Here is a 27,337-nt window from a genome sequence, read left to right as displayed (position 1 = left end):
AGATGGAAGCTTACAGAATCAGCAGCCCCGTGTGAGAATCATACATGGTTACCTTGAGTGACAGAGAGGCTAGGTCTGTGTTTCTCAACTCGAGCTGCACTTTGGGATCCCTGTTGCCTGCATCCTATCCCCAGGGTCAGCTTTAATTGCTCTGGGGCGTGGCTTGGGTGAGGTTTTAAAGTTCCCTGGTTGGGGAGCCTGGGTGGCTCAGTGGGTTAAAGCCTCTGCCTTCAGCTCAGGTCATGATCCCAGTGTCCTGGGATCGAGCCCCACATCGGGCTCTCTGCTCAGCAGGGAGCCTGCTTCCCTTCCTCTCTCTGCCTGCCTCTCTGCCTACTTGTGATCTCTGTTTGTCAAATAAATAAATAAAATCTTAAAAAAAAAAAGTTCCCTGGTTGATCACCACGAGCAGCTAAGGTGGAAAACCTACAGGCTACGCAAACTTATTGAACCTGTATGCAAATACTTCTGCATACAACTACGGGGAGGTAAGGGAAAGAATAAAGAGAAGATCCATCATTTTATTAGGTACTTAAAAGGATCCAAGATCCCTTCCCTGATTAAAAACCAGAAGTTCCCCTGGTCTCCTGGCTGAGGCCCAACATAATTTTATGTATTTTTTTTAATTTTTTTTTTTTTTTAAAGGACAAAAGAGGCCAAGAAGGGAAGACAGGTGTCACTATCACTTAGCTGGAGCAGCACAGGCCATCCTCTGCCAGTGGCAACTCTGCATACTTGCAGTGAGCTGTGTGAGGCCGAGCCTCTCTGCTTCACAGAGAACCTTCCATTGTGAAGGGCCACACTAGTCTATCTATGGAGGGAAAATCCCATGGTCATTGTCAATCTGCCCCTGTTTTTCAGCTCCTCTGTAAGCATCTGTAAATCTACTGCACCTGGACTGCCCACCTCCCAGAGATGTTTTGGTTGCCACCACTATTTGTTTTCTGTGCATATCTACTGACAAGCAGAATCAGTAGTTATTCTGGCCGCTAGGGACAAATGGATAACCCTCTCTTGCCATTTGTTATTTTGGGGGGATGGAATGAAAGACCATAGTAAAACTATCCAAACATAATAACAACAAAAATAGCTAACGTTGCTTGATTTCGAACTGCATCCCAGTTACTAAGAGCTTTGTGTCCATTCATTCAGGTTGTCACGGTTGGTTATGAAGGTCCTCTGAGTAGGCACCACTGTGGTCATCCCTGATATCCCAGAGGTAAATACAGGAGGCCCCGTGTGGTCGTGAAGGCTCATCTAAGTAGCCACCACTCATCCATGGACATGGTATATATTCATATTTATTACAGTGTTCCTTTCATAGCAGTTAATGGGCAAGTGTGTTGTTCAAACACAATCACATTAGAACATCTGTCAATATAAGAAAATAAAGTGTCTTAGGAGTGACTTTCTCTGACTCATGTGAAGGTACTGGATGGTATAGAGAAAACCCTTTGTCTTATTTGCTTCAGAGCAATCTGATGAGCCAGGTGCAATTTGTGTTTGCAGAGGAAACTGAGGCACAGAGAGGTCTCATAGGTGGCAGAGCTCTCATTCAAACCCAAGCTGTTAGCTCTAGAGCCCACACATGCCAGTGTTCAACCTGATAGCAAATCCTGTTTCTACAGCTGTTCTTGTTTTACAAAAACCCGTCTGTGGCCATCACCTCTGTAGATTCACACATGATCCCTCAGGGTACTTAGGTGGGGCCACTTTAACAAACCTTACTTCATAGATGAAGAAATGAAATTGTAAGAGAGTTTATCCAAAATCAAATAACACATGACAGCCACAAGGAGGATTTAGAACCTGGTCCCTGACCCTACACGATTGCGTTGTCACTCTGACAGCCCCATTTGCGATTCAGCATCCTAAATTAGAGGGACAAAACCCATCCACTGAATTCTTCCTGCCCAGGTGTTCCGGTGCCATTGGCTAGTCTGCTGCAAAGAGAAGTATCCCTCTCGCATGGCCAGGAAAGCTCTCTGAAAACATTCAAAGCTCCCTGGGGCGGAAAGCAGAGATGGTTTCTGCCCTTTACTGAACTTTGGAGGTCTCGGTCCCACAGCCTCTTCAGGCCTTGGGCTGGTATTGGACAAAACCCCCCCCAATGAGCCCAGGCAAAGGTTGAGAATTGGGAGCTATTAGTAAAGGTGAAAGGACTAGGATAATTTACTAGAGAACGTTTGGACAAGTCTGACAAGTTCAATGTCCTGGATCTTTGTAGCCCTTGCCCGGTGGCCAGCAGTCAAATGAATGGACAGTGACTAAAAGCCTGGAAGAAAAGGATGTGGTATTTAACAACCTATCCAGCTGCTTTATCTCATTTGAGGGCAAGCAAAGACAGCACAGACTACAAACAACAGAAACGGGGATTAAATCATTCGTTTGCTCACTCCACAAACCTCCACGAGGTGTGAGGTGCCGGGCTACACATTTCAATATATTTGTGACAGTTGGTGGGGTGGGGAAATGAGTGAGATGATAGACCAGGCCATCCTTTTGAGGGCTCATCCAGGTTAACAGTGACCTCACCACTTACAATCCTTTCCTCTGATACCCTGAGACCTTTTAAGGTCCCTCTGTTTTGTCACCAGCAGACACACAGCCGAGTGCCCCTTCTTGCTTGGCTCTTCTTGCTTAGGAGCCTTCTTTTACTCTGCCTCAGCCTCTTCCATCTGCCTGGAGACCCCTTACGTATTGATAATCATTCCTATTTTCAAATTCAACTCCACTTACTCTAGAGCCCCTACCGCCAACCACTGCCACCCAAAGTAGCCTCTGCCTTCTCATAACACACCGTCCAGTGACATCTGTGTGGCTTTTCTATCTGGTAGAAACTCTTTACTGGAGATACGCAACAAGATCTCAGCGTACTATGCTGCTGTTCTAGAATCTGGGGGATGAGTTCCACTAGAACATTCCTTGAGGTATAATTGAAATACTTGAGAACCACTCATAGTCCTTAAATATTCTATAAATCCAGAACTAAAGTAAATTATAAATCAGTTGGTTTCTTTGCAGGGCCCTTTTTAGGAAAAGAAATAAATGTTTTTTCTTTTCTTCATATGAGTTTTCAATCATAAATAGATGGATAAAGACAAAAATCCACTGGATGATTGGTAAGGCTCATTTGCTGGCTCATGGCTTGTGCGTTAGTTATCATCACAACATGTGGATTAAACTCATGCCTCAGAAAATTATAAATGACTCACAGTAGGAATTTTGCAAAGTACTCTGGAATGTTCCAGAACCCGTATTGTTAAATATATGTGTTCAAGTTGTGCCATACAACTTATTTTATATGTCTGCCTCATTTCTGCCTACAGATCTCATTAGTTCCATGACAACATGACCATGGACAGAGTGGGGACACTAACCTCAGCCATGGGGTATAACGTTCAGGAAAGAACTCCTGATTGACTCATCCTTATCCAGAATCTCATCAGGGAGGGCCCTTAGAGAGTCCATAGGATGACAAGAATTCTTTTACTTCTCTTTGGTTATATAATTGCACTTTCCTCCCAAAGGACCATTTATCTGGACCATTTTCAGAGTATCACACACCACCTGAAATCCTAGGCTTTGGGGACTAGCGTGTTCTGGTTATTCTCATTTACTATCTTTTACGGAAACGTCCACTTGGACAGTGGGATAAATCAATAAAAGCTGGAAATATTTTGTAAGTGTCTAGACAACAGAAAGCAATATCCGGGTCTCAAACCTTCTACCCTTGTACTGACAGCTCCAAAATCAAAACTGTGTTAACAGGGAAGAAAGCGCCAACGAACTGCTCAGGGAAGCAGGCTAAGCAGAGCTCTTGACACTTCTCTCAACTCTATTTGTGTTTGTGTAGCTTTTGTAGCAAGGAAGACGGGGACCAAGAGAATCCCAGTATCTCTGATTGTTGGCGCAAGGAGGGCCAGGGGCCTACAAAATGGGGTTGCACACAACAAGAACATTAAAAAACAAAATAAACAAAAACCCCTCAGTCCCTGGGAGCAAGGAGAAGTTTAGCACACCTGGGGATGCTTCCATGACCCTTAAAAGCAGACATATGGATTCAGACCTGTTCTCATGAGACTAACATTTGTTCTCTTTTATGGAGTTGACCGATGTGGTGAGGAAAGCATGGGCTTTGGAATCAGTTTGGACATCAACTCCACGTGCTCTTGACAAGCTATGAGACTCTGGGCAAGTTGCTGCCTTTTCCTGGGCCTCAGTTTTCTCATCTGTAAAATGGAGATACATGACCTCTGCCTTAACAGGTTTATCAGGAAGATTACATGAGATATTGCCTATGAATGCACCTGGGGCATGACTCCCTTGGTAAAAAGAGGACTTACAGCTTTTAAAAAAGAAGCATTAACGACACATGCAAGTGTTAAGGGGGAAAGCCTGATGTGAGGTCGACGAGTTCAGCCCAACTCCAGCAGCACTGCACATCTGTTTTCCACCTCTGAAGCTCAAATTTTCTTTTCAGGCTGCTGTCCCAAGCTGGGCACAGCCCAAGGGGGGAGTTCTACCTGCTCTGTGCACAGTCAGAGGGAAAAGGCGATTTGGTCAGCTTTTATTTTTCATCCCCCACTTCCACTCCCCAAAGAAGATCCTCATGTCCGGAAGGCCGAGAAACGTCCCTAGGTTCAGCAAGGAGCCCAGGCTCTCCAGTCTTCTGTTACAACTACTCTCAGTCTGTGTTTCCTTGTTTTTTGTTGCCAGGAATTTGTTACCAGAATAGCCCATGGTGGTCTGAAGAGGATCCCTCACATGGTAAAACACGCTGCATAAGACAAATTCTCCTGAGTTGAAGTCATTTAGAAAGCAGCCGCACGTGCTGCTTTGCTGGCGTACATGTGCCCTCCCGGGCCGAGATTAGTCTCGCCCGTCCTCCGAGGAGGTGCACCAGGGCAGGCCCTGCTCTGGGCTGCTCCAGCCCTAAGCCCGATTTTCTTTATTGGTTAGTAAGCTCTTTTAATGAAATGTACTGCTCTTATTATAGAGGACTCAAAATAAGATCTAAATCACAAACCAATAAAAGAAAATTATTGGGCTGGGTATCTAAAGTTACTACCTAGAGGCTACTCTAGCATGGTATTTATAAATCTCTAAACAGTTAAGTATAATTGTCTTTCTGGTTTTGGGGACTGAAGCCAACAGCAGTTTCTGTTACAACTGAAGAAAAATATTTTAGCACGGAGCTTTGTTCATTCCGTGGGTAGAGAAATGGCTTCTCCCCCACCGCCCTTTCAGAATTGAGAGAGAATATCGTGGCAATGAATGTTATATAGGGAGCAGCTGAAAAAAGTGCTTCTCTGGTTTCGGGGAGGGAGAATGTGTGTGATGTGTGTCTAGGTACGTTGGTGAGTGGAGGGCTGGGGAGCGGCCTGGGTGTGCAGGGGGGAGGAAAAAAAAGGAGGAACACTGGGAAGGATGGATGCCAAGGGTAATATGGGAGTTGAAGATGGGGGTGGTCGGTCAAATGAATGGAAAACCCAGATGTGCAGCTGCTCACCCACTGCCTCCGAGACACCCAGACCTTGCCATTCTGGAAGGACGTGAAAGCTTCCACTAAAAGACCCATTAGAACCCCAATCCCACCAAATGCCACAGTGCTCTCTCTGGAGTAAGAATGTAAATCATGGAAAACACAGATCCCCACATAATAAAAATAAAAGACCACAGACCCTCAGTTATCAAGGACCAAAGAACTCATCTGATCCAACATCCCTCTCATCACAAAGATCATGTCAGTGACTTTCCCTTGGTAGGTGGACATGTGGTGACAGAAAGCTCACTACATTTGTAGGTAGCCCATTCTGTTCTGGAACTGTCTTCTCCTTATGTGAGGCTACAATCTGGTTCTCCTTCATCGTTATCCATCAGTCCTGGTTTTTCCCATGGAGCAGAAGATAAAATGGCCCTTTTAGCCCACTACCCCCTGTTCTCTTAACTGCTTGGCAAGTGACAGCTTGTCCCATCACATCCCCGTTCTGACCATCCCCTTGGCGGCATTCTTGAGTTTGTTAGTTCTTCCCTTCAGACCTTCGTAGCTCTTGACACACTCCCTCTCAGAATGAACAAGATGAAACAACCACTATTCGAAATAAATCACATTTCTATCCACAAGGTTTATGCTGCCTGTCTCCAGTGATTATTTGAAACTTAATGCTCAGTGGTCTTCATTACATTTCATCCTGTGGCTTTTGTCCCCAAGTTCCAGGTTAGGAAGGTCTTTTCAAATCCTGACTTCTGCCATTCAATAATTTCGAGGTCCAAATCCACACAGCCTCCCCCAAAGACAAAAGAGAAGTCACATTTTCTTCTCCAGAACAGTAAAAGAATTCTCAGACTTTAGGATATGCCCTATGCCCCCAATTAATGCTGTCTCTCCAAGGATCACAGCCATACTTCCAAAAGAAAAATGTCATTCCCTACTTGAGGCTCTTAACCTTTGTTGAAATGCAGGCAAGGGAGAGCATCTGCTTATGTGTGGATATCATTTAGTGTCACCGTGGGTGAGGGTCATGGAGGACTAGAGGAACCAAGGGGTGTGTGAGTGTGTGTGTGTGTGTGTGTGTGTGTGTGTGTGCGCGCGTGCGCCTACACACACATACATGCTTGTGTATCTATTGGCATGTTTGTGTAAGCCACTATATATATTTTTTAACCTGATGACTATAGAAAGGCATAGAATATAGAAAAATAAAACCTAGATGGGTGAGGAAAAGCAGCCAGGGGACATTCATTCCGGGTTTGTGACATATGTTTTTCCTTGGAAAGCTGGAGCCCAACTCAGCTTGTGGATCCTCAGCTCCCACCAACATTTCTCTCTGCCCTAAGATGTTCCTCATTCTTTCACCTTTCACCTCGCTTTCTTCTTTTTGTAGAGCATGAGCAGTGGGGTGGACTTCTAGCTGTGACCCTCTCCTGGAGGCAGGACTTCATCTCCACCCATCTGCCTTTCATGGCCCCCAGATTTTCTGCCAAATCTACACAGAAATGAACCCTGGCTAGATCCCAACATTCCCAACACCACGTTCTCCCGCAGCCAGACCCTCCGTGCTGAGGCCTCTACCTATAAGCGCATCACTGTCCTCTGTCACCGAGAAGGAAGCTCATGATCACGACCTGTTTTACATCTACTCAGTCTCTCAGTAAAATAACGTTCCCTTTCTTTTGCCAGTTCAAGGTTCCTGGTCTCCTGGATAACCACAATCCCTACTCAGTCCCCTGCATCCTCTTCTTTCCCGCTCCAAACCATGCTTCATAGGGCTGCCAGATCAAACTCCCTGAACCTCAGGTCCAGTCCCATCACTCTCTTGCTCTGAAACCTGCCTTAGCTCCCCAGTGCCTACTGAATTATTTATAGCTTCATAACTCAAAATTTTTTTTAAAAATCCCTCAATGCCTAACCCAAATTTCTACCTCCGGTGTTCTTGCTGTCTTATACATACCCCGCATTCCAGCCAAATTTTACTCATTACTGTCCCTCGAACACATCTCGAAGTCCCCCTGCCCCTTACTTCTATTCTCTCTGACTGCAGCCATCTCTATCTGTTTCCACCTGCTTAAATTCCATGCATTTTTCCAAAGTGTCTCTCAAACCCACTCTCTTTCTCTTCCTGTCCCACATTAGCCTCCACAGATTATAATTCTTTCCTAGTAATAGACCGGCATTCGGAGGCAGAGCTACATGCTTACAGAGGAGGCTGCATGGACAGGAGAAGGGTTTCATGCACCCCTGTCTCCCTGGCAATGCCTGGCATGCACAGTCTGGGCACACAACAGGTACTTAATAAGGGTTTGTGGAATTGGGTTGACACCCTCAGGACAGGTAGCGTGAATCTGAGGAATGCAGAGTATATAACAGGAAAGGGAACCAGAGAAGAACCTTAACACCCAACATTCAAATTTAACCCCGAGGTTGAAATACACATGCTCCAACTTCTTGAAGAAACCCAAGCTCTTGAGGGAAGCACACAGTGAGCTCTGGGGGTGAGCGATGCTGCTGTTCAGTGCAGTGTGCTGCTGGACCTTTCCATGGCTCTCTCTCAAAAGCTATAGTCAGGAGGAAGGCCTGTCTGCTGGGTAACTAATATCGTTCACTTACCACCATGAGACACATGACAGAGACAAAATGGTGGATACAGCCAGTTGGTAGAAACCAGAGCCTGGTCTCCAGTACATCCCCTACCCCCTTTCTCTCTACTTAAGGCTTTTTAGTCTCAGGAAGCTGATGACAATCCAGAAAATAGGAAAGAAAGAAGGCAGATTAACAAGTTGAGCCAAGAGCATTGTCCTAAAGAAGTAAAATAGTTTCAAGTTTGGGACCCCTGGGAGACCAGGAGACCCCGGCTAAAACCATTACTTCACTCCCCAAGGCCTAGTTTTCTCTTCTGTCCAATCAAAAGGGTAACCTCCTTACCACATACACCTCTTCTGAAGACCAGCTCAGGCAGGGGTTCCTAACCCTGGCAGCACACGGCATCATCTGGGAGTTTATAAAACTCCTCATGGCCAGGTTGTACCCTGGACCAGTTAAACCACATTTGCTGAGGTGTGACCCAGCCATAAATATTTTTTAGAAATTTCTCAGATGATTACAATGTGCAGCCAAGGGTGAAAAGCAGTGATCTAAGAAATGCATATCATCTCAGTTGGCAAAATGCCTACCACAGAATGGCAGCAAACGTTCATGAGCATTAGAATTATTATTAGAGTTCTTGTTGGTGTTGATGCTGTTGGTGGTGCTCGTGGTAGTCAGACAGCCTTGGCTTTGGACTCTGAATTCTCATGTGGATGAACGGTTTTCAGTGTAATACCAGCAAGCTCTGTTCTGGCTCTGTAAGGAATATTTTATTCTTCAAGCTCATCATATATTCCCCTCTCAGATCAAACCTCCCACACTTCAGCTCTCCCATGCCTTTGCCTCACACCCTGTTTGTCAACCTCATGGGGATCTAGTTCCTGCTTTGTTTTGGCCTCTTGCTCTGTAAGTCCCAACACTGGTTTGACTTTTCTATCCACCATCTTAGACCTGGTGGCCACTCATTTTCATATTCTCTCAATAGCTGCATGGAATCCTTTACCTTCTGTGAATCTCCACCCCAGACTAAAGCCATTTTGTATGTTTTCTGTTGTTTCTGCCAAGAACTGCAGAGGGAATCACAGAGCTGTGTTGACCAGCCTCATGGCATCATCATAAATCCAACCCCAGCTGGCCTCACCAATGCTTACTCATGCTCTCGCCTCACTCCAGTCATCTCCCTTACATGTTTATTGTAATGTCTGCTCTGAACCTTTGTCACCATCAGTTCCCCATCTCAATTGTCCTGGGCCCTCAGATCTTCAGGGAAAACCAAACTGGCTGCTTTGTGAAGGAAGGAGAGCCAACAAACTGAGCTGCCTCCAGCCTCATCTTCCCCATCTAGCCTTCTGTCTCAGAAGGACAGGAGTCACTCTTTCTCCTTCTCAAGGCCACAACATCTTCTCGTGCTTGTCTCTCTCTGTTCCTCCCTATATCATTTAACAACTCCCTCCTAAAGTGTCAAACTTTCCTTCTCAGTGGGGTGTCACCTCAGTCCACTATAGCCAACAAATATGGTGTCTTTCTCCACATTCTAAAAACAAAAAGGAAATCTTTTCTTTGACAAGATCCTCTAAAATATCCTATATCTCTCCCTATCAGCAATTGAAGGAGTAATATATGGTTTCCAATTCTCACCTCCCATTAATGCTTCAGACCCCCGAATGCCAGTGTCTACTGGCAACAAGTTATTCAACTATTCTTGCCAAGGTCATCAACAACTTCTTGAGCATCAAACGTGCCATTGCTTTTTTTAGGACCTCATCTATAGGACTTTTTTGTAGAATCTGACAGTGCTAATCATTGCTTCCTTTCAAGTCAGTTCAGTCCAACACATTCCTATGGCATGTCAACTCTTTCAGCTCCTGTGTTTGAGGCATTGGGGACATGGAGATGAGCAAACGAAGAAGAGTCCTTGCCTCTCAAAGAGCAACATGCAGCAACAAATAATTAGGATGCATTCTAAACTGCTATCTGGAATTTATTCAACTCCCTTCTCCTTCACCTTTGACAGCACCCACTCCTACTTCCTTAAATTTTCGCTCTCAACCTCTTTCACTGGATTCTCTTCCTCTGTTTGTCCCTTTGATGTTGACATTTCCAAGGTTCTAGGTTTGGCCCTTTTCTCTTAGTTCCTTTGCCTTCTCTCCCTGGGAAATATCCACATTCAAGGCCTATATCCTGTCTATCACCAATGGTTTCCAAGTCTGTAACTGCAAACCTAACTTTATCCCTATAGTTGTATGTTTATACCTCTTGTTAGATATCCCACTTTCAACTGAAATGGACCAGGAGCAAATTCTTTACCATTTGCCACAACCCTGTCTCCTCTTGAGTCCTCAGCTTATTTAATCACTTTTTATCCACCCAGTAGCCAACCTTGAGACTCATTACCAACTCCTATCCTTGCTCATCCACACCTCCTTTCCACCCAACTGGCCTTCGATGCACTCTTTTCTGTTTCAAATCCACCTCAATTTCTGCCTTGCCTTTGTGACTGACATCACTACAGCTGTCCTGTCCATGCTCACTCATCCCTTGATGTCTGCTGCAACTGTCTCCCTACATAGCTCATGCTGCCATCTCATCCCAGATCTAAACCATGCTCATATTCTTGCCTGTTACCTCTTTAAAAGGTGGATCTAATCATCATCTTCCTATCATCGCCGCCCTTAACACGGCTATAAGCCTATACTCTAGACCTGCACTATCCAATATGGTAGTCCCTAGCCACATGCCTGTATTTAAATTTAAATTTATAAATTAAGTAAAAGGGAAAGAAAAGCAGTTCCTAAGTCACATTAGTCTTATTTCAAGTGGTCAATAGCCACATGTATTCAACTCATCCACAAATGTCACCTCTTCTTAGAAACTTAAAATACATAAAATGAGGAGACTTATGTACTCTTGTATTTCTAGTCTCATCCTTGTCTCTTGCACCGTAATTGCTCATGGGGGCACCTCCTCCATTCACCCGAGCCATTAAGGATAGTGATTGACTCAGTCCTCGTCATCTTTGTGTTCTGAGCTTTTACAGTGCCTGATGTGTAGTGGACACTCGTGTATTCCTCTCTCTTTCTCTCAAGAGTTATCCTCCCTAGAAGGTGAACCAGGAAGAAACCCTAAGATGCTCACTTCATAACGTGATACAAAAGCACAAAGGAAAACTCAATCCCATGCTCCCTCTTTTCAGGCACTGACTCAAGAGGCTGAGAATGGACCCTTCAGCCCTCTGCTCACCCTCCCTTTCAAGATCACACTCCGTTCTTGTCTTTTAGAACCACAGGGAAACGGTCTGGCAAGAGCCACTGTTGTACTGGTTGATTTAAATTGAAATGTTTTCCCCAGATAAATGCGTGCTAAATAATACACCAGCTCTCCAGCCAAAGGGAAGTGACAGGCGCTCTGTAAATAAAGGCACTTAGTTACTGGTAAAGAGCTGTAAAGTGGTTCTGAGCTGATGTTTGCTGACCAGCAAGAAGCAGCTTCACCTGCTTTATATAATTGTCACCGTAGTCTTGCCTGCTGTATATTAAAACTGCATCTCATAGACCCAACTGTCACATCGGATATACCATCTGGCATGGGGTAGGCCACTTCTCTCTGTGATTGTTTTTGACAACCAGGCATCACATCTCAGATCTTTCAGAAAGTGTCTGGTCCAGAATCCCTAGGCTGGGTCAGTTCTGACACCATGTGGGCTACAACAGTGACACCGAAAGGCAATGTTAATAGAGGAGAAAGAAAAGAGGTTTTGTTGGTCTTGGAAACCAAGCAATGCACGGTGGCAAGTGTCTGGACACAGATCTCAACAAAGAGCCTACCTCCTCAGTGTTAAGACCCGTTTTGCATGTTACACTGAATCATGTTAGAAAAACTTGCCATAAAAATGCATAGATATTTTGGCCCTGATGCACGTGTTTGTCCTGAGTCCACACTTCTGTCCTGCTGGGTTTGGGAGAGATGGTCATGTAGTTCTTAAGACAAAGCAAAGGAGGGGGTTTTATAAGGACTACAGAATAAATAATGATGAAAACTGGGGAGCAGTGGCCAGAAACCTCTGTTGTTATCACTCAGGGGAAGTTAGATTTGCTTCCCCCAATGAAAAGAGGAACACAAAATCATTTCGTACTCTGTAATTCCAATTCACATGCAGTGTTGGGAAGACAAATGCCTAGAGGAAGGGTGGTGAGAATTTCAGGCCAATCAGCATTCCTGCTGGTCCAGAGGGTCTCAAGGAGAGACACAGTGATGGGGAAGCTTGGTTTGTCCCTCGAGCCCTATGGGCTGGGACAAACCCAAGGAGTGGGATGCATGGTGGGCAGCCCAAGGTGAAACCAGAGAACTCACCCATCAGAGGGAAAGTCACTTCCTGGGCTGATGGCCACCGCTTTGGAAAGTCAAAGTGTCCCCAGAGGAGAGTGTTAGAAACCAAGGACGAGAGAAGAGCAGACAGAGCAAGAAAACAAGGGGAAATGTGGGCTCAGTATGCCTATAGTTCCCGCAGTCTCTCACTGAGAGCAGAACGGGCTGCTTGCCAGCCGCTGGAGGCATGAGCCCCACTACACTGCGGACCAAGAGTCTAAAAATTGCCACAAGCCCTAAGATACATCCTCTGTCTTCTTTTGGCCCATGCGCACCTGCACACATGTTTATGTGCATGTATGTATGAGTGTGTGTTTGGGGTGCCCTTCTCTCTTTTTTTTTTTTTTTTTTTGCAAGAAAAAGAAGCTCCCTTTCCCTTTCTTTGTTATCTCCCACCAAAACCTATTTTGCTTGCTTATTCCTATACTAAAGGGAAGGCTTTTGAGAACTGGGTATGTGCGGAGGGGAGGAAACACATTTTTACCAGTTTGGCCATTATATAGGACCTAAGAGGCTGGGGTCTGATTTCTGAGAGCTGGAAGGGACACCAACATCAGATACACATGTAACTCAATTGTGCATTGAGATTCTGATCTATGGACCTTGACAATCCCAGTTACTGAATTGGGAGAAAACAGACATGTATTCTCCTGCCCCTCCCGCTCAACTCCATCTCCCCCACCCCCGAAGGGAGCGTTTCTCCTGCTTCCGCTTCTTTCCATTCCCCTTGCTAGTTCCCGCCAGGAGAAGAGGAGCGTCTGATCGGGTCGGTCAGCGTGCTCACTGGACCGGGTTTTGTTAGCGTGCAGATTATTGTGCCTTAAAGCAGTGCACACGAGTCACCTGGGGACCCCGTTAGAATGCAGATTCGGACACAGGAGGTTTGGGATGGGCGTGAGAGGCTGCATCTCTAACAAGCTCCTCAGGGGATGCTCATGCTGAGAGGACACGCATGGAAGAACGGTACTTAAAGGCAGGAACCACATGTGGCTTGCCTCTTCCACTTCCTAGAAGGTCAGCTTACTATCTCCTCGCATTGTCGGTCACCTGCAGTCCCTGCATAGGGAGGGCAGGCAGGAGGCGGGCTCTAGCTCTCCAGGACACAGTGGGGTAGGTGAGACTCTCTTTCAGAGCCTTTACGTATCGCCCTGCATCCTGGTTGAGCAGGTGGATTCCAAGATTTAGATTTGGGGGAGAGGCAAGGGATAGTGGCGTGGAGAGGTCAAAACCAGGCTTCAGACTGGATCAGTGAGGGTTACCTCGAGCCACTCCTAATAGACACATGAAAAATTCTCCCCATCCCTTGGCATCAGGGAGATACAAATCAAAACCACAGCGAGATACCACCTCACACCGGTTAGAATGGCTAAAATGAACTCAGGCAACGACAAATGTTGGCAAGGATGCGGAGAAAGGGAGACCCTCCTACACTGTTGGTGGGAATGCAAGGTGGTGCAGCCACTCTGGAAAACCGCATGGAGGTTCCTCAGAAAGTTGAAAAACAGAGTTGCCCTATGACCCAATGATTGTACTACTGTGTATTTACCCCAAAGATACAAATGTAGTGATCCGAAGGGGCACCTGCACCCAAATGTTTATAGCAGCAATGTCCACAATAGCCAAATTAAGGAAAGAGCCCAAATGTCCATCCACTGATAAATAGATAAGGAAGAAGTGGTATAGATGTGCAATGGAATATTACTCAGCCGTCAAAACGAATGAAATCTTGCCGTTACAACAACGTGGACGGAACTAGAGGGTATTATGCTAAGTGAAATAAGCCAGTCAGAGAAAGACAAATATATCATTTCACTCATGAGGAATATAAGAAACAAAACAGATGAACACAGAGAAGGGAAGGATAAATAAAGTAAGGTAAAAATGGAGAGGGAGGCAAACCATTAGAGACTATAGCTAAGAGAACAAAGAAATTGAGGGTCGCTGGAGGGGAGGTAGTGGGGGGATGGCATAACTTGGTGACGGGCATTAAGGACGGCTCTTGTTGGGATGAGCACTGGGTGTTATATTTAAAGTGATGAGTCCCTAAAATCGACCCCTGAAACCAATACTACACTATAAGTTAACTAACTTGAATTAAAAAAAAAAAATGAAGACTAGAAGCCACTCTATTCCAAGTACGAAGAAAATTAGATGTTGTTGCAATCATTGGACAGGCTGTAGGAACTAAAGTTAAAGAGGCCACCACTGGCTGTTTCACTTGCAAAATGAGGTGGAAGTTTCCACAGGAGATGTGGGAGACCTTAAGGCACCTCGACGAAGGCCACAGCAGCCCCCTCAGTCCCTAGGAGCGAAGCCAGTGATGCTGAGAAAAACTCCCCTAAGAGATGCTTTGAACCTCGTATCTGCCCAGGGTCAGGCTGCAGCTGCCTCCAAAGAACTAAGGCCTCTTTGTCTTTTCCAAATTTCAGATCTCATCCCTGGGCACCCTCTTCTTGCCAGATGCTGGTCCAGAACTGTGCAGAGAAGAGGATTCTAGGAACGGCACTGTTGAGCAGCTATAGGAAGGAGGTGGTCCTGAGCTGACAGAGGACCATGCACAGGCAGCCTGATGGGTCTGGGCAGCCTGACGGAGCTGAGCTCTCCCCTGCAGGGGAGACGGCGCTTCCCATCCCAGCAGCTCTAGCGCTAGTTCTCACGGGCCACGCTCCCTCCTCCTTTGGGCCTGGAATGATGGGATTCGGCCCCCATCAGGCCCCCAGGTCCTCCCATCCAGTGGAATACTTACAGCAAGCCTGCACCGAGGCCTCGCGTCCCATCCTGCCGAGGCCCTGATGACTGAGGCTGTTTGTCACGAGGTTTGGCTGTGCTGCCTCTCTGAGACTTCTAGATGACATCTTTACTAGCAGCTATCTGCCCAGGATCCCAGAGAAAATGACAAGGAAGGCAGAGGCAGAGCAGAGAAGGCAGACGTGAATCATTTAACTGTCATGCCTCCTGTAGAGAACGTGCGGCCTGATGAGCGCCAACTCTTGCTAAATGACTTCTCGTGTCCATATTGTCCCCACTGTCCAGGGGTCACCGTCCGTGGGTCAGCATATAACAGGGTAAATCCTCACCTCCCCGAGCAGCAATAACAATGGCAAAGCTTAACATAGCTCAAGGGCAAAGACATATACTGGAGAGGAACATGAGGAATTCCTCTGGCAGCATCTTTCCGGGGCCTGATGCTAAGCAGGTGACCGTGGTCACCAAGGCACCGTTCAGGAAGACCGCGGGGGTGGCAATTGAAAGGCTGCTTTCCTCTCTGGGACGGCAACCTAGTCTGGATATGGGTGTTCAAGGTCTCAAGCCTGTTTCTTCCCAGGATGGTAAGAAGAGGCAGCCGATGCCCCTTTGAAAACCATCCCAGCGACTGCGGGTTTCACTGCCAAGAAGGCTGATGTGAGCCTCTTTGAATTACTGAGTGAAGGATATCCCTCTTGCCAGCCCCTGTCCCCTGTAGGCACAGCGGAGAAGTATTACAGGCTGTCCTTACCTTGGGAATTAGCCTGCAAGACCCCGATGCTGTCATCAAACTGCATAGATTTGATGTTGAGTGACGCCAAGATGCATTCCTTGTCCTGCAGCGAAGTATCATCAATATTATTCTGATTGGCTGACAGGATAACGCACATGTCACAGAGGTTGATGTTGACGGCCCTTAAATCAGCCCGACTTAATGGCGTACCCTTTGGCATAGAGGAAGGGAAAAAAAAAGAAGAAGAAGAAGCCAAAGTGAGTACAAGGGACGAGAGGGAAAGAGGGGAAAAAAAATAAAAACAAATTAAAGATCGAGCCAGAGCTTTGGGAAATTATTTAACAAGTATCTTTTTTATGCCTTGACATTAAGCTGGCCTAACTACGTTCAAGGGAATAGGAGCTGTGTGCTAATCTAAAGGGTAGTCAGTGCTGATGGCGGCATTTCAGGCTTGCTCTCCACACTCCATCAAGCCGTTGCTAACAAACGAGGGAGAGGAATAATGCCAGGGTCCTACATCTTCTTCCTGCCTGGAAATTGTCTTGATTTAAGAAACTGTCCTGTGGCAACCTCTGGCTTTCAGAACCTAACGAGAGGGTAGGTTTCAAATGCCTGTTTATTTAATAGCAGGTCACTTCTGTCTCGGGCAAAAAAATGCAGAGAATTTCCAATGCAGCCAAGGGGAAATAGCCAGCAAGCACGGTGTGATTGGGGTGGGGGTGGGGGTTGCTGATGGTGCCGCTTATTAACCTGGAGGTGGGAGGGTTGGAGGGAATGTGCATCTTGCAAAGGTGGGGGGAGAGGAGTTAAGCTTCGAGTCAAATGATTTTATTGCATATTTTCAGCAAGAAAACAAAACAAAACAAAACAAAAGGGGAGCCTAGGTGGCTCAGTCAGTTAAGCATCCCGCTCTTGGTTCCGGCGCAGGTCCTGATCTCCAGGTCGTGAGATCGAGCCCCTGGCTCCACACTGTACATGGAGCATGTTTAAGATTCTTTCTCCCTTTCCCTCTGCACTCCCTCCCATTCTCCTTCTCAAAAAAACAACAAACAAGCAAAAACCCAAAAACAAAACCAAAACCAAAAACAAAACAAAACAAAAAAACAAAAATGAGAAAATTCCCTAATTGACCAACAACATAGGGGTGGTTGAATACACCACTGGCCATAGAATCAAGGCAAATCTATGCAGTGGGTAAAGAGATCAAAACAGTTCTCCATGTAGGCATAGCCTTGGAAGGCTCTCTGAAACAGTGGGATAAGTGAAGGGGGGAAAAGCCACAAAAAAACAAGTTCTAGGTAATTCAAAAAGTATGATTTCATTTATGTAAAAAGAAACCCACAAAATAAAAGTATATATTCATGAATATACTTATAAATGCATGTACCTTCCAAAAGAAATTTCAGAAAAAATATACACTAAACTAATAATAGTACTTACCTCTAGGGAGGAGAATAAGATTGGGGATAAAGGAAAAAGTTTGTTTTTGACTTTACATACTTCTGTCTTATTTGAATATTTTATAACAAGGATGTATTTGTATATTACCAGTGTAATTAAAAATAAATAAGCCAGTAAACAGATTTTTTTTAATCCCGTAACAACAAAAAGCACTGGGCAGACGGGGGGCGGGGGCTGTGGGGAACAGAGCAAGGAGGTAATGACAGAGAGGTAGAGAATGCAAGCCGAGGATTACTGGTAGAGGGGAGACGTGTGACCTCCGCATGCTCTCTGTCCCTAGGAGGGATCATAGCAGAACGGATCAGGCCATCCCATGTCAGGGTTCTCCGGGGCCATAGGACCTCATTCTAGAGTTCATATACTTGGTTTTCCAGCCTGAAACCAGCTTCTGCTTTGCCTACATGGAGCTCTGAGTTGCCTTTAACTCACTGACTATATTGGGGGGTGGGGGTTCTGCCAACCACCAGATATCCCTGGATCCCTTCCTCCCATTCTCCCTCCTTGAGAAGGGGCTGTGAGCGGATGGTATGTGGCTGCACAGATTGAGACCATCAACCGCCTTTTATGTCTCAGTGAAAGTCATGATTCTGTTCTCAGCCCCCAAAATACTAATACAAAGTGATATGATGGAGAAGAGGCATTTAGTGCTATGGGGCTGAGAAGCTGCTAGTTCTGGGCTCTGGAGCAGTATGTTTTGAATGGAGAAGAATCCCTCTTTCCAGGGATCCCTCAGTACAAAAGTGTGACCAACTTCCTGAATCATTTTGCCAGTTCATAAGCCTCAATTGCCTACATCCATATTCTTTTAATTTTCACCTTGTAGGGAATCCAGCAGTAATTGTTATATAAGACAATCCCTGCACAGTTGTATACACATGATTTCAAAACTCAAGAAATACAAATGACATACATAGGGACACCAAGTCTCTGTGGGCTGGCTCCAGATGTGGGCCACTGTGTAAACAATGAAATACAGAAGACAGAGATGAAGGCCCATTTTGTACAACGATATTATGCTTGAGTGCGCTAAATTTTGGAGGGTTTAAAAAGGACCTGCAAATATGAGAGCTTATTTATACACATATCTATAGGTGAATGCAAGTATGGCAGGGTACACAGAAGGAAACACACATGTATACACCACACACAAGCATGTGTACACACACACACACACACACACACACACACAGACTCACATAGGCCAGCAAAATAATAAGCTCTTTACAAAATACTTCTAGACGCCAGTCCATGTGTCCCCAGTGGACCACATGGAAAAGCACATGTAGGAAGACAATCATGAACATACATACTCAAGTCTATGATGACTGAAATTAGAAAGGTATATATCTGTTTATGGTCTTCTATGCATAGGACTATTTGTTTTTCTTCCGGTCAGTATTTTTTTTTTTTTTTTTTTTTTTTGCTGAGGAGGAGGGCATTTAATGAGTAACAGGTCAGATAATGAGTAACAGGTCAGTATTTTTAACTACATGTGTTTACTGAATCAGTTTACTCATTTACCAAATCTAGAAATGTTTAAAAGTTTATGAAAAATATATTGATTAATGATTAGGAAGTAATTAGATGACTCCAAGATCATGTACCCCATGTCCTTACACTAAATTATGGAACCTCAAAATGTCCCTTTTAGATTTGGAACTAGCATTTTTTAAAATCAAGGATATCCCATGCCCATATGCACACACATACATACAAGTCCATCAAAACATTTCTAGGCTTCTAAATGAATGGGAGGCAGGGAGTGGCCAGGAGAAGGGGTTGGCAGCAGGAATAAAGAAAGAATTCTGTTAAATCCACTTGGTTAAAAACAGAAAATGGTACAACCAAGATTTACAGAAGCATTAATAATGTCATAAATAAGAGGATAGAAGAAGTTCCATAAGTAAATTCTGCTATAAGCATCATAATATCTCAAAGCACTAGGTTTGGGGAGACAAGAGAGAGAGTGTAGAGACACTGATATGGTAATGCCTTTGATACCAGCCTAACTTCATGCTCGATGAGCAGCTGAACTTGGCTGCAAATTCCTTTTAATAAGGTCTCCCAGGGTTTAGCTATTCCTAGACAGAGCAGAGGGGAAGGGCTGAGTCCTCAGGCCCATAACCAGATGAAGAAGCAGACGCATAATCAAAGCTACAACTACCATATCCATTTGGGATTTTCTTTTGTGAAGGAAAAGAAGGAAAAAGCATCACTAATGTGACCCTAGACTTACAGGCAATATGGACACTTTGGGGAAGTTATGAAGCGTCTCCCATTCCCGCTTGAGGTACTCAATGGAGCCCACGAATACAATGTGCTTGAGCTCGTGGTAATGAAAGTTGCTGGCACGGAGTGGCATCACCAGGTTCCGGAGGCCAATCAGGGCTGAGCTGACATCACCAAAGATGCAGACCACGACGTGGCCGCTCAGGACGGTCATGGCAGCTTCGCTTCGAGTCTGCAACAGGGAGAAGTAGAGCAGCATTGGAGAAAAGACCTCATAGGTTGCAGTAAGGATTTAAAAAATCACTTTCATCAAGATAAACATTTGCTGAGTGCTTACTATGTGTTTTTTTTTATTTCATTAATGTTACAGACATGCCATATATTGAGTATGTGTGTATGCATTATATTGGTGTAATAAATATATATAAACATATATCCACACATACCATGACCTTCTTTGACCAAAATTTAAGAAAGTTATGCCATGACACATAGGAGCCGGTAGCCTTTCCTGGGGCAGGGTGGGTAAAAGGGAATAGTAATATTTATGTTGTTTAGAAAGAGAAGTCTTAGTTTCCATGAAATTGTTGATAACATAAGCTGCCTTTTCTGGCTTTCTTGCTGAAATGATGATAAAATGGTAAGATCTATGCGAGTCTCAGCTTGAGAAGTTTGAGTTTTGAGTTCTGGAGTCACCAATGGGATTTCACTCTATATCAGTACATCAGTAGGTAGAACATAATATCCTAAGCCAGGGGCTGGCAATATATGGCCCACAGGCCAAATCTGGTCTATAACCTGCTATTGGTTGGGGGGAAAAAAAAGATTTCATAATATGTGAAGATTGTATAAAATTCAAATTCCAATAAAGTTTTATTGCAACACAGCCATTCTTATTCATTAGGTATTGCCTGTGGGTGCTTTTATGTTACAACAACACAGCTGATTAGCTGTGACAGAGACCATATGACCAGCAAGATCTAAATTACTTATTCTATGATCCTCTACAGAAAGAGTTTGCGACCCCTCTCTACTGCTGGTCTGTAGTTTCCAGGGACATTCCTGGAGAGGCCCACCTGGGTAAGTCATCAGAGAAAGACTCCCAAAGAAGCATTAGAAGGATGTAGAGATACACCAGCAAGAGCAATAAGCTCATGTCTTCCCCCTAGGCTTAATCTCAAATGAATGAATAAAATCTCCCCAGTGAGTGAAGGACCCCAACTTCCCATGCAAATGGTTAGCCACTGCCACACTTTTGCTCACCGTGTTAGCGAAGAGAGCAACACAGGAGGCCACTTAGCGGCCTTTCTCCACTCCTCCTTCTGGTCCAGTACCTCCCATTCCTGCCTTTCTTCCTCCTGATTCTACCCACCATTTGCCTGGATGGCCCCATATGGCTTACAATGCTTTTGGGGAGGCATATTAATGTCCACTGCACATATCAAACTCTGCTGGATTTAATCCCTAGAATTGACCGGTGTATTGATTCTTTAAATGCCAATATTACAATTCACAACAATGTCAGGGTTATTACAGTAACCCCCAAGGACGAGAAGAAGCCAGCTTTCACTCCCTGATCGTTAGAATAAAGCAGGGGCTGTCACCATTATCGGTTTCCCTCTGCAATAGTACAGGAACACCTAAGACAGGGACTGTGAGATACATCTTAGAAACAGCGACTAAGGAGGACCCACTGGGAGGTCAACACCCCACATCACTGCTTCATGGAGAAGACTTAGAGTTAGTTATCTCGGCTGCTTGGAGGTCTCAGTGCCTGGATACTGTTAGCAGAACATCAACCAGCCTGTAACATGCTGTGATGGGGTTTCTAATTGCTTTTGATTGGAGTCTAGCTCTCTTCGATGAACCTGAGGAATACAAACTGGGTCCAGAGTGGGGGCTAGAAACCTACAACGCAGGGTGGGGTAGGGCTCTGTTTAGCAAAGTGGCTGACCACAGGAGCTGAGCCCTGTGGACTGAAACACCAATCCTTGCAGCACCAGCCACAGTAACATCACCAGAAGAATCTTGTCAAGATCCCAGTTCCCGAGGGGCGCCTGGGTGGCTCAGTGGGTTAAAGCCTCTGCCTTCGGCTCAGGTCATGATCCCAGGGTTCTGGGATCGAGCCCCGCATTGGGCTCTCTGCTCAGCCTCTCAGCTCCTCTCTCTCTGCCTGCCTCTCCACCTACTTGTGATCTCTGCCCGTCAAATAAATAAATAAAATCTTCAATAAAAAAAAAAAAAAAAAGATCCCAGTTCCCGGAGAGTCGGATTCTGCCCGGCTTAAGACCTACCAGAGCAACTACTCAGAGGTGCGTCTGCTGCTTTCCATACATCCTTGAAGGCCTCACCCAGACGGGGCCTTACTGGTCTTAAATGCTTCAAAACACAATCTGTCTGCATAGGAAGACTTCGCTGGCCACTTAGATACATTCTAGTCCCCTTCCCCTAGATTTGAATAGCATTTTATGCCTCTATAACACTTAGCTTTAAATACATTGTTTCATGGTTACATGTTATGTCTTCTAATTAGATGATCCTTTCCTCCTCAAGATGGAGGCCACTTCATGTTTTCTAACCCCCAGAGCTGTTAGTGTCCTGCACCCAGGGGGTCCATACAACCCCGAAGCGTCTTCGCACAGCTGGTTCTTCTGAGTATTCTCATCTCTGCTCCCATGGGACTTCAGAGAGGGCTTCTTGGACCACACTGTGGTCCTAGCACCTCCTGGAGCCCTTTCTAGCCCATGGCCCTCCTTGAATGTCTTCATAGCCCTGTATCAGTGTCTGAAATGCTTTCCTATATTCCTTCATTTACTTGGAGATCTTCTCTTGGCCTCCCCTAGAACATAAGCCCTGTGGCAGCAGTCATCATAAGGGGCCTTACCCCTGGCCACAAGAGCAGGGCCTAGCACATAAATGGCCCATTATAAATATTCCTTTAAATGATGTTATTTTTCAGAGGACAGAAGCAGTAACTCACTTCCCTAAACTCTTTCATGCCAGAAGGGACTTTGTTTGTATGCCAATCAGCCTTACCCCCTTCAGGAGTATGGGCAAGCCATTAAAACCCTGGATTCCAGCTATGAGATCCAGCCCTCTACCAGCCACAGATGGGTAACACCAGTCTGGGTTTGGGTCAACAGAGCAGAAGTGCGGCGAATACATCACGATGTAAATGCATGCAGCCTCCTCATGATTAGAACCATTTGCGCTCCTGCTAAATCGGGCAATAGCTGTTTCTTGAGAATTCTGACTTTCTGGGCTTTTGTCTGCAATGTTCACACCTCCAAGACAGCCTCTAGCACAACCCTGTATTGGCTCTTAATTGCTTGATTATAATTAAACTGAGAAAACACACACACACACACACACACACATTCAGATAAAACACAGGAGAAAATCCAGTGGATTAGAGTACAAAGCCTTTCGGAGGAACTGGAGCAGCCCTTTTCTAAGAAGGGTGGCCATGACATCAGAAATGATAGGATTTTCCTGGCTGACACAAAGAAGCAGGGCACAGCAATCTGCAATGAGAAGGCATCTAACCTTCCTGATTATTAATCCATTTTTCATGGATTAGGAGGACAATAAACTGTAGGGAACCTGATGTGGGCATTAAAACCTAAAGCTGTTAACAGGACAAGTCCGAAGAGTAGAATGGATTATTATCTATGCTGACGTTCCTAGGAGAGACCAGAAGAAGCCCACTGCTGCTACCAACGTGACCCAATCATGAAACAGGGCTCTGAGCCCCCACATCCGAGGTGGCTCCATGGCTCATTATTGTCATCATCAACAAATGCATTTTGTATCATGTGCTAAGAAGGATCCCAAATGTACAAGGCTATTATCTAGAAGAAGACAAGACATTGCTATAAACAAGTAACATTGTTTATTTTATTGGTAGCATTCACAACTCTTCCTGGTATTTAATAATAATAATAATAATAATAATAAGGATAATAATAATGAGGAGGAGGAGGAGGAGAAGTAGTAACTCTATTGAGTCACTGCAACCCTAGGAGTTAAGGTCAGTCTCATATCTCATCTTCTTACAGGTAAGAAAACCGAAGTTTAAAGAAGTCAAGGAGAGTCACATCCATAGGAATTAGATACATACTGCCTCCCATGATGCCTTGCACACAGCACAGGACGGCCCCATATTGTAATGAGCCAATAAATATTCAGAGATTAAAAATTCCATCCTTGGTACATATTCTGATGAGAGTTCTAGCTGCTTTAATCTGAGTCCCAAATTTTAATGATCAAAAAATAGTTAGGACCAGGGACTATATCTTTGCACCAGCCAGTTAGGGAAACCTCATTCCCAGCAATGGTAGTTTGGGACCGAAGTGGATGGCACAGATTTTGTGATCCGCCACTCACCAGGATGACTTTCTCTATCTCCTTGGGTGCGCACCAGTGAAACATGCCAGTAGAGTCGTACTTCTTCACGTTGGAGTCCATGTTGTCAATCTGATCGTTGCCAGGAATTAACAAGGGGTCATGCCTGGGGAGAAAAGGACAAGAAAACCTAAGTGGAAAATGTAATAAATTATAAATGGAAAGTGCCCCCTGAGTTACATCTCAGAGGAACTGAAAGATGCACAGGAAGTGGCTGTCACTGAAGGCCATTCTTTTGCTTGCAGAACCCGTTCTTTGAAAGACAACTGCCCCAACCGCCGCCACACCACGACCTTTATCAGTGAGTAATTCTGCCTTTCCCCTCCTGTTCCCATTTCTCTAAAATGGCCTTCACGTCATTTTGTGGATTTAGACTCTTTTCATGGATACCTCTCCTCCCTCCTCTTCTCATTTTACCAGCTATCCAATCTCCCCGGTGTTTGCATGTATGTGCGCGCGCACGCACACACACACGCTCACACCAAAGGGTTGTTATTAGCATTGGCAATGAAGAGGAAGGAATAGGAATAGAGCCTCATGCTGACTGACTGGCATGAGGATGGAAAGCCAATTACCTGCTCTTCCTGACTACAACTTCTGACGTGATGCTCTTCGCAGTAAAAGCTTTAACAGGCTGCACTTTAAATATTTTAGCAATTTGCCCAATCAGATTTTGCTCTCCCCGGCTGAAGCCCTTTAAAGATTCAGCAGCATGTCACTTCAGAGCAGATTGACTACCAAATGCCCACATCTGGAATACATGATTTCAATACTAAACAACACCCTCTCTCCTTGCCTTGACAACTGTATTTGCCCTCGCCATTCGATGACGGTCTCCCCTACCCCCACTGTACCTCCCGACTGCAGCCTTCCTTGGATGAGAGCTCAAGCTCAGATGCATCTTAATAAACTTGCCTTGAATTCACTCTCTTGCCTTGTTTACTGGCGGAAAGGAAAGATGCTGCTACAGAGGCCGCCCCTCCAATGGACTGGCAGAGCCTCACCGACAACCTTGGGCATTACAATAAAATCGGGCGGGTCTAACAGGCTCACAGCATAAGAGACATAGTCCTATATCTTGGGCCATATCCATTGTCCAGATTCCATCTCTGGTAGTGATTCCATATCTCAGTTTTGGGGATAGGTCGTTAAGGTTTCTACAACACCGACTGCATATAATTAGGACAAGTCCCAGGCATACACATACGTACGTGTCCTTACAGGGGAGCTATCTTCTCTAAAGAATATCACCACTTCAAGATAGAAAATATAAATAGGTTCAAATGCCAAAAACTTACTATAATGTGATTTTGCCTTTTAAATCATCTATTTTAAGCATCAGTGGGTGACCATTTAGTTTTTAGTATTTCTCCCCTTGACGTTTCTCTGCTACTTCTCATTTATATGTCCACTACATAGAGAGTGGGATATGAATCTCTCCTACGTGATCCACAGACCTAGAATTAAGCTTTCGGGATATCAGGATATGTATCATGAATGCCCTCCCCAATACTCACTCTACCCCCTTAAGATGGGAAAGTTCTCACTGCCTTTATTTATTCCTGAGAATCTCTTTTAGGCGATGCCAAATACCAAATATTGTGTGAGGCAATCCTGCAAAGGTGTCTTCAACAAACATGCTAGATTACTACAGGAACTGTCATATCTAATCTTCAAAGGAGAAGAACAATCCGTCTTGGAATAGCATCTTGGTAGCTGAGCTGTTGAGAGGTCTGAAGGTGTTGTAAACCACCAGGCCACCTTTCAAATACCAAACTCAGTCAAAAATGCTAAAATAAAAAGGCAGTTGCTCCTAAGAACTGGTCACAGATCAGGGCAAGAGCAACTTTTGTTATTTTTTTTTTCACCCTTGAAGAATCTTTAATAGTTTTTATAGATATCCGTCTATGATAGGCAGGTGGACAGAAAGCACCAAAGAGAAGAGATTTCAGAAAATGAACAGAATGAACCCTTCCCAGCCCTAGGAGAACATATTCTAGTTGCAAGAGGATCTTAATAAATTTTCCTGGAAGAAACAGAGCCAGCTTCAAATTCTCTTGACCAGTAAACTGGTTATAGAGGAAGTATTATCTCAAAACGTCCTGAGAGCTGCCCCTAATTCCTCCAACCCTCATCTTACGAAAGTAAATAAACAACCCTGATGATCAGTTATCCCTCAATGAGAGGAAAAAAGACAGTATTCTAATGTCAAGTCTCACTAACTGGGGTGAGGGTCTGGGAAAAGCATGTATAATTTCTTTTTCAAAAAAAAAATGTTATTTGTTCTCAAAGTATAGTGGACATACCATGCTATATTAATTTCAGGTGTCATTTGACACTAGGGTTGCAAGCCATGATTGGCACTGGGATATCCAGAAGCATCTGAGAAGTCTCTGTGGTCTGCCATGCTGCTCCCTGTACTCCCTACATGCCTCTCACCCTCATCTGGATAATTTAAATGTATTACCCAGGGCTGCCCCCAAAGGGTCTAAGCTGAGGACCATTAAAAATCTCCCCAAACAAAAACATTCCCTTTTCTGGCCAGCCATGGCACCTGGACTTTGACCTTTGATTTCTTGAATCATCAAAGCAATGAATAAACATGAATTTTCTATTTTGATCCAGGAATGGAGGCTACCCTGATGATTAAGATGCAGTCCCTAGTCAAAGAGAGGGTCATAATATAGCAAGAGAGAGAAAATGTCAATCAATAGTTGTGATACAGTGTGATGAGTGTTATATCATATAAGGTGGCATGAGAATACCAAGAAAGAAACTGTTAATTGCCTGGGATTTGAGTAACATTAAGGAAGGCTGCCCAGAGAAGGGAACATTTTATCTGATCCCTGAAAGGTGAGGAGGAATCGCAGATTTTAGCGTTGATCTACGAGCAGCCATTAGGACCCACTCAGAGACTTGAGGCCCAAATAAGCCCAAGGATGGTCCCCCAAACCGTGGCCAGCGGTCCTCAAAGAGAAGATCGAATCCACCGATTGCATATGACTGACTGAAAGCAGGCTAGGAAACGTGTGGAATTTAGATAGAAAAAAATCAAGCTTCCAAACATGAAGAATGTCATAGAAATGGAAGGGGTTTAAAAAAAAAAAATGACATGTTTCCCAAGGTCCTGGATTTCTCATCATTTGAGACATTCCAGAAAAGCTGGGATACGGAAATTTCATTATAAATGTTGGGTGAACCTAGAAGAACTTCAAGGTTTAGCACTGCTCTCTCACTGAGAAAGAGGTTGCTAGAAGTGTTCTGGAACTATCGGGCCACCACTGGACATCAAAAGGCCGGGGGGCACTAAGTAA

The 27,337-nt window shown here is 44.8% G+C and overlaps 1 protein-coding gene across 5 annotated transcripts in view; it reads right to left on the bottom strand.

Moving 5' to 3' along the window:
• KCNMA1 (potassium calcium-activated channel subfamily M alpha 1) overlaps positions 1-27,337 on the bottom strand; it is a gene marked incomplete at both ends in the record, with an annotated part of 724,384 nt that overhangs the window by 52,689 nt on the left and 644,358 nt on the right. For all 5 annotated transcript variants that reach the window (XM_080822610.1, XM_080822608.1, XM_080822611.1 and 2 more), the window contains 3 exons: positions 15,948-16,140; positions 19,627-19,851; positions 24,006-24,129. In XM_080822610.1, coding sequence (XP_080678736.1) covers positions 15,948-16,140; positions 19,627-19,851; positions 24,006-24,129 — 542 coding nt within the window. The remainder of the gene's footprint in view (positions 1-15,947; positions 16,141-19,626; positions 19,852-24,005; positions 24,130-27,337) is intronic.

Source organism: Martes martes, assembly GCF_963455335.1.
Source record: "Martes martes genome assembly, chromosome: 14".
Lineage (NCBI taxonomy): Eukaryota > Metazoa > Chordata > Mammalia > Carnivora > Mustelidae > Martes > Martes martes.
The sequence above is the reverse complement of the archived record's forward strand: the minus strand, read 5'-3'. Positions and strand labels throughout refer to the sequence as shown.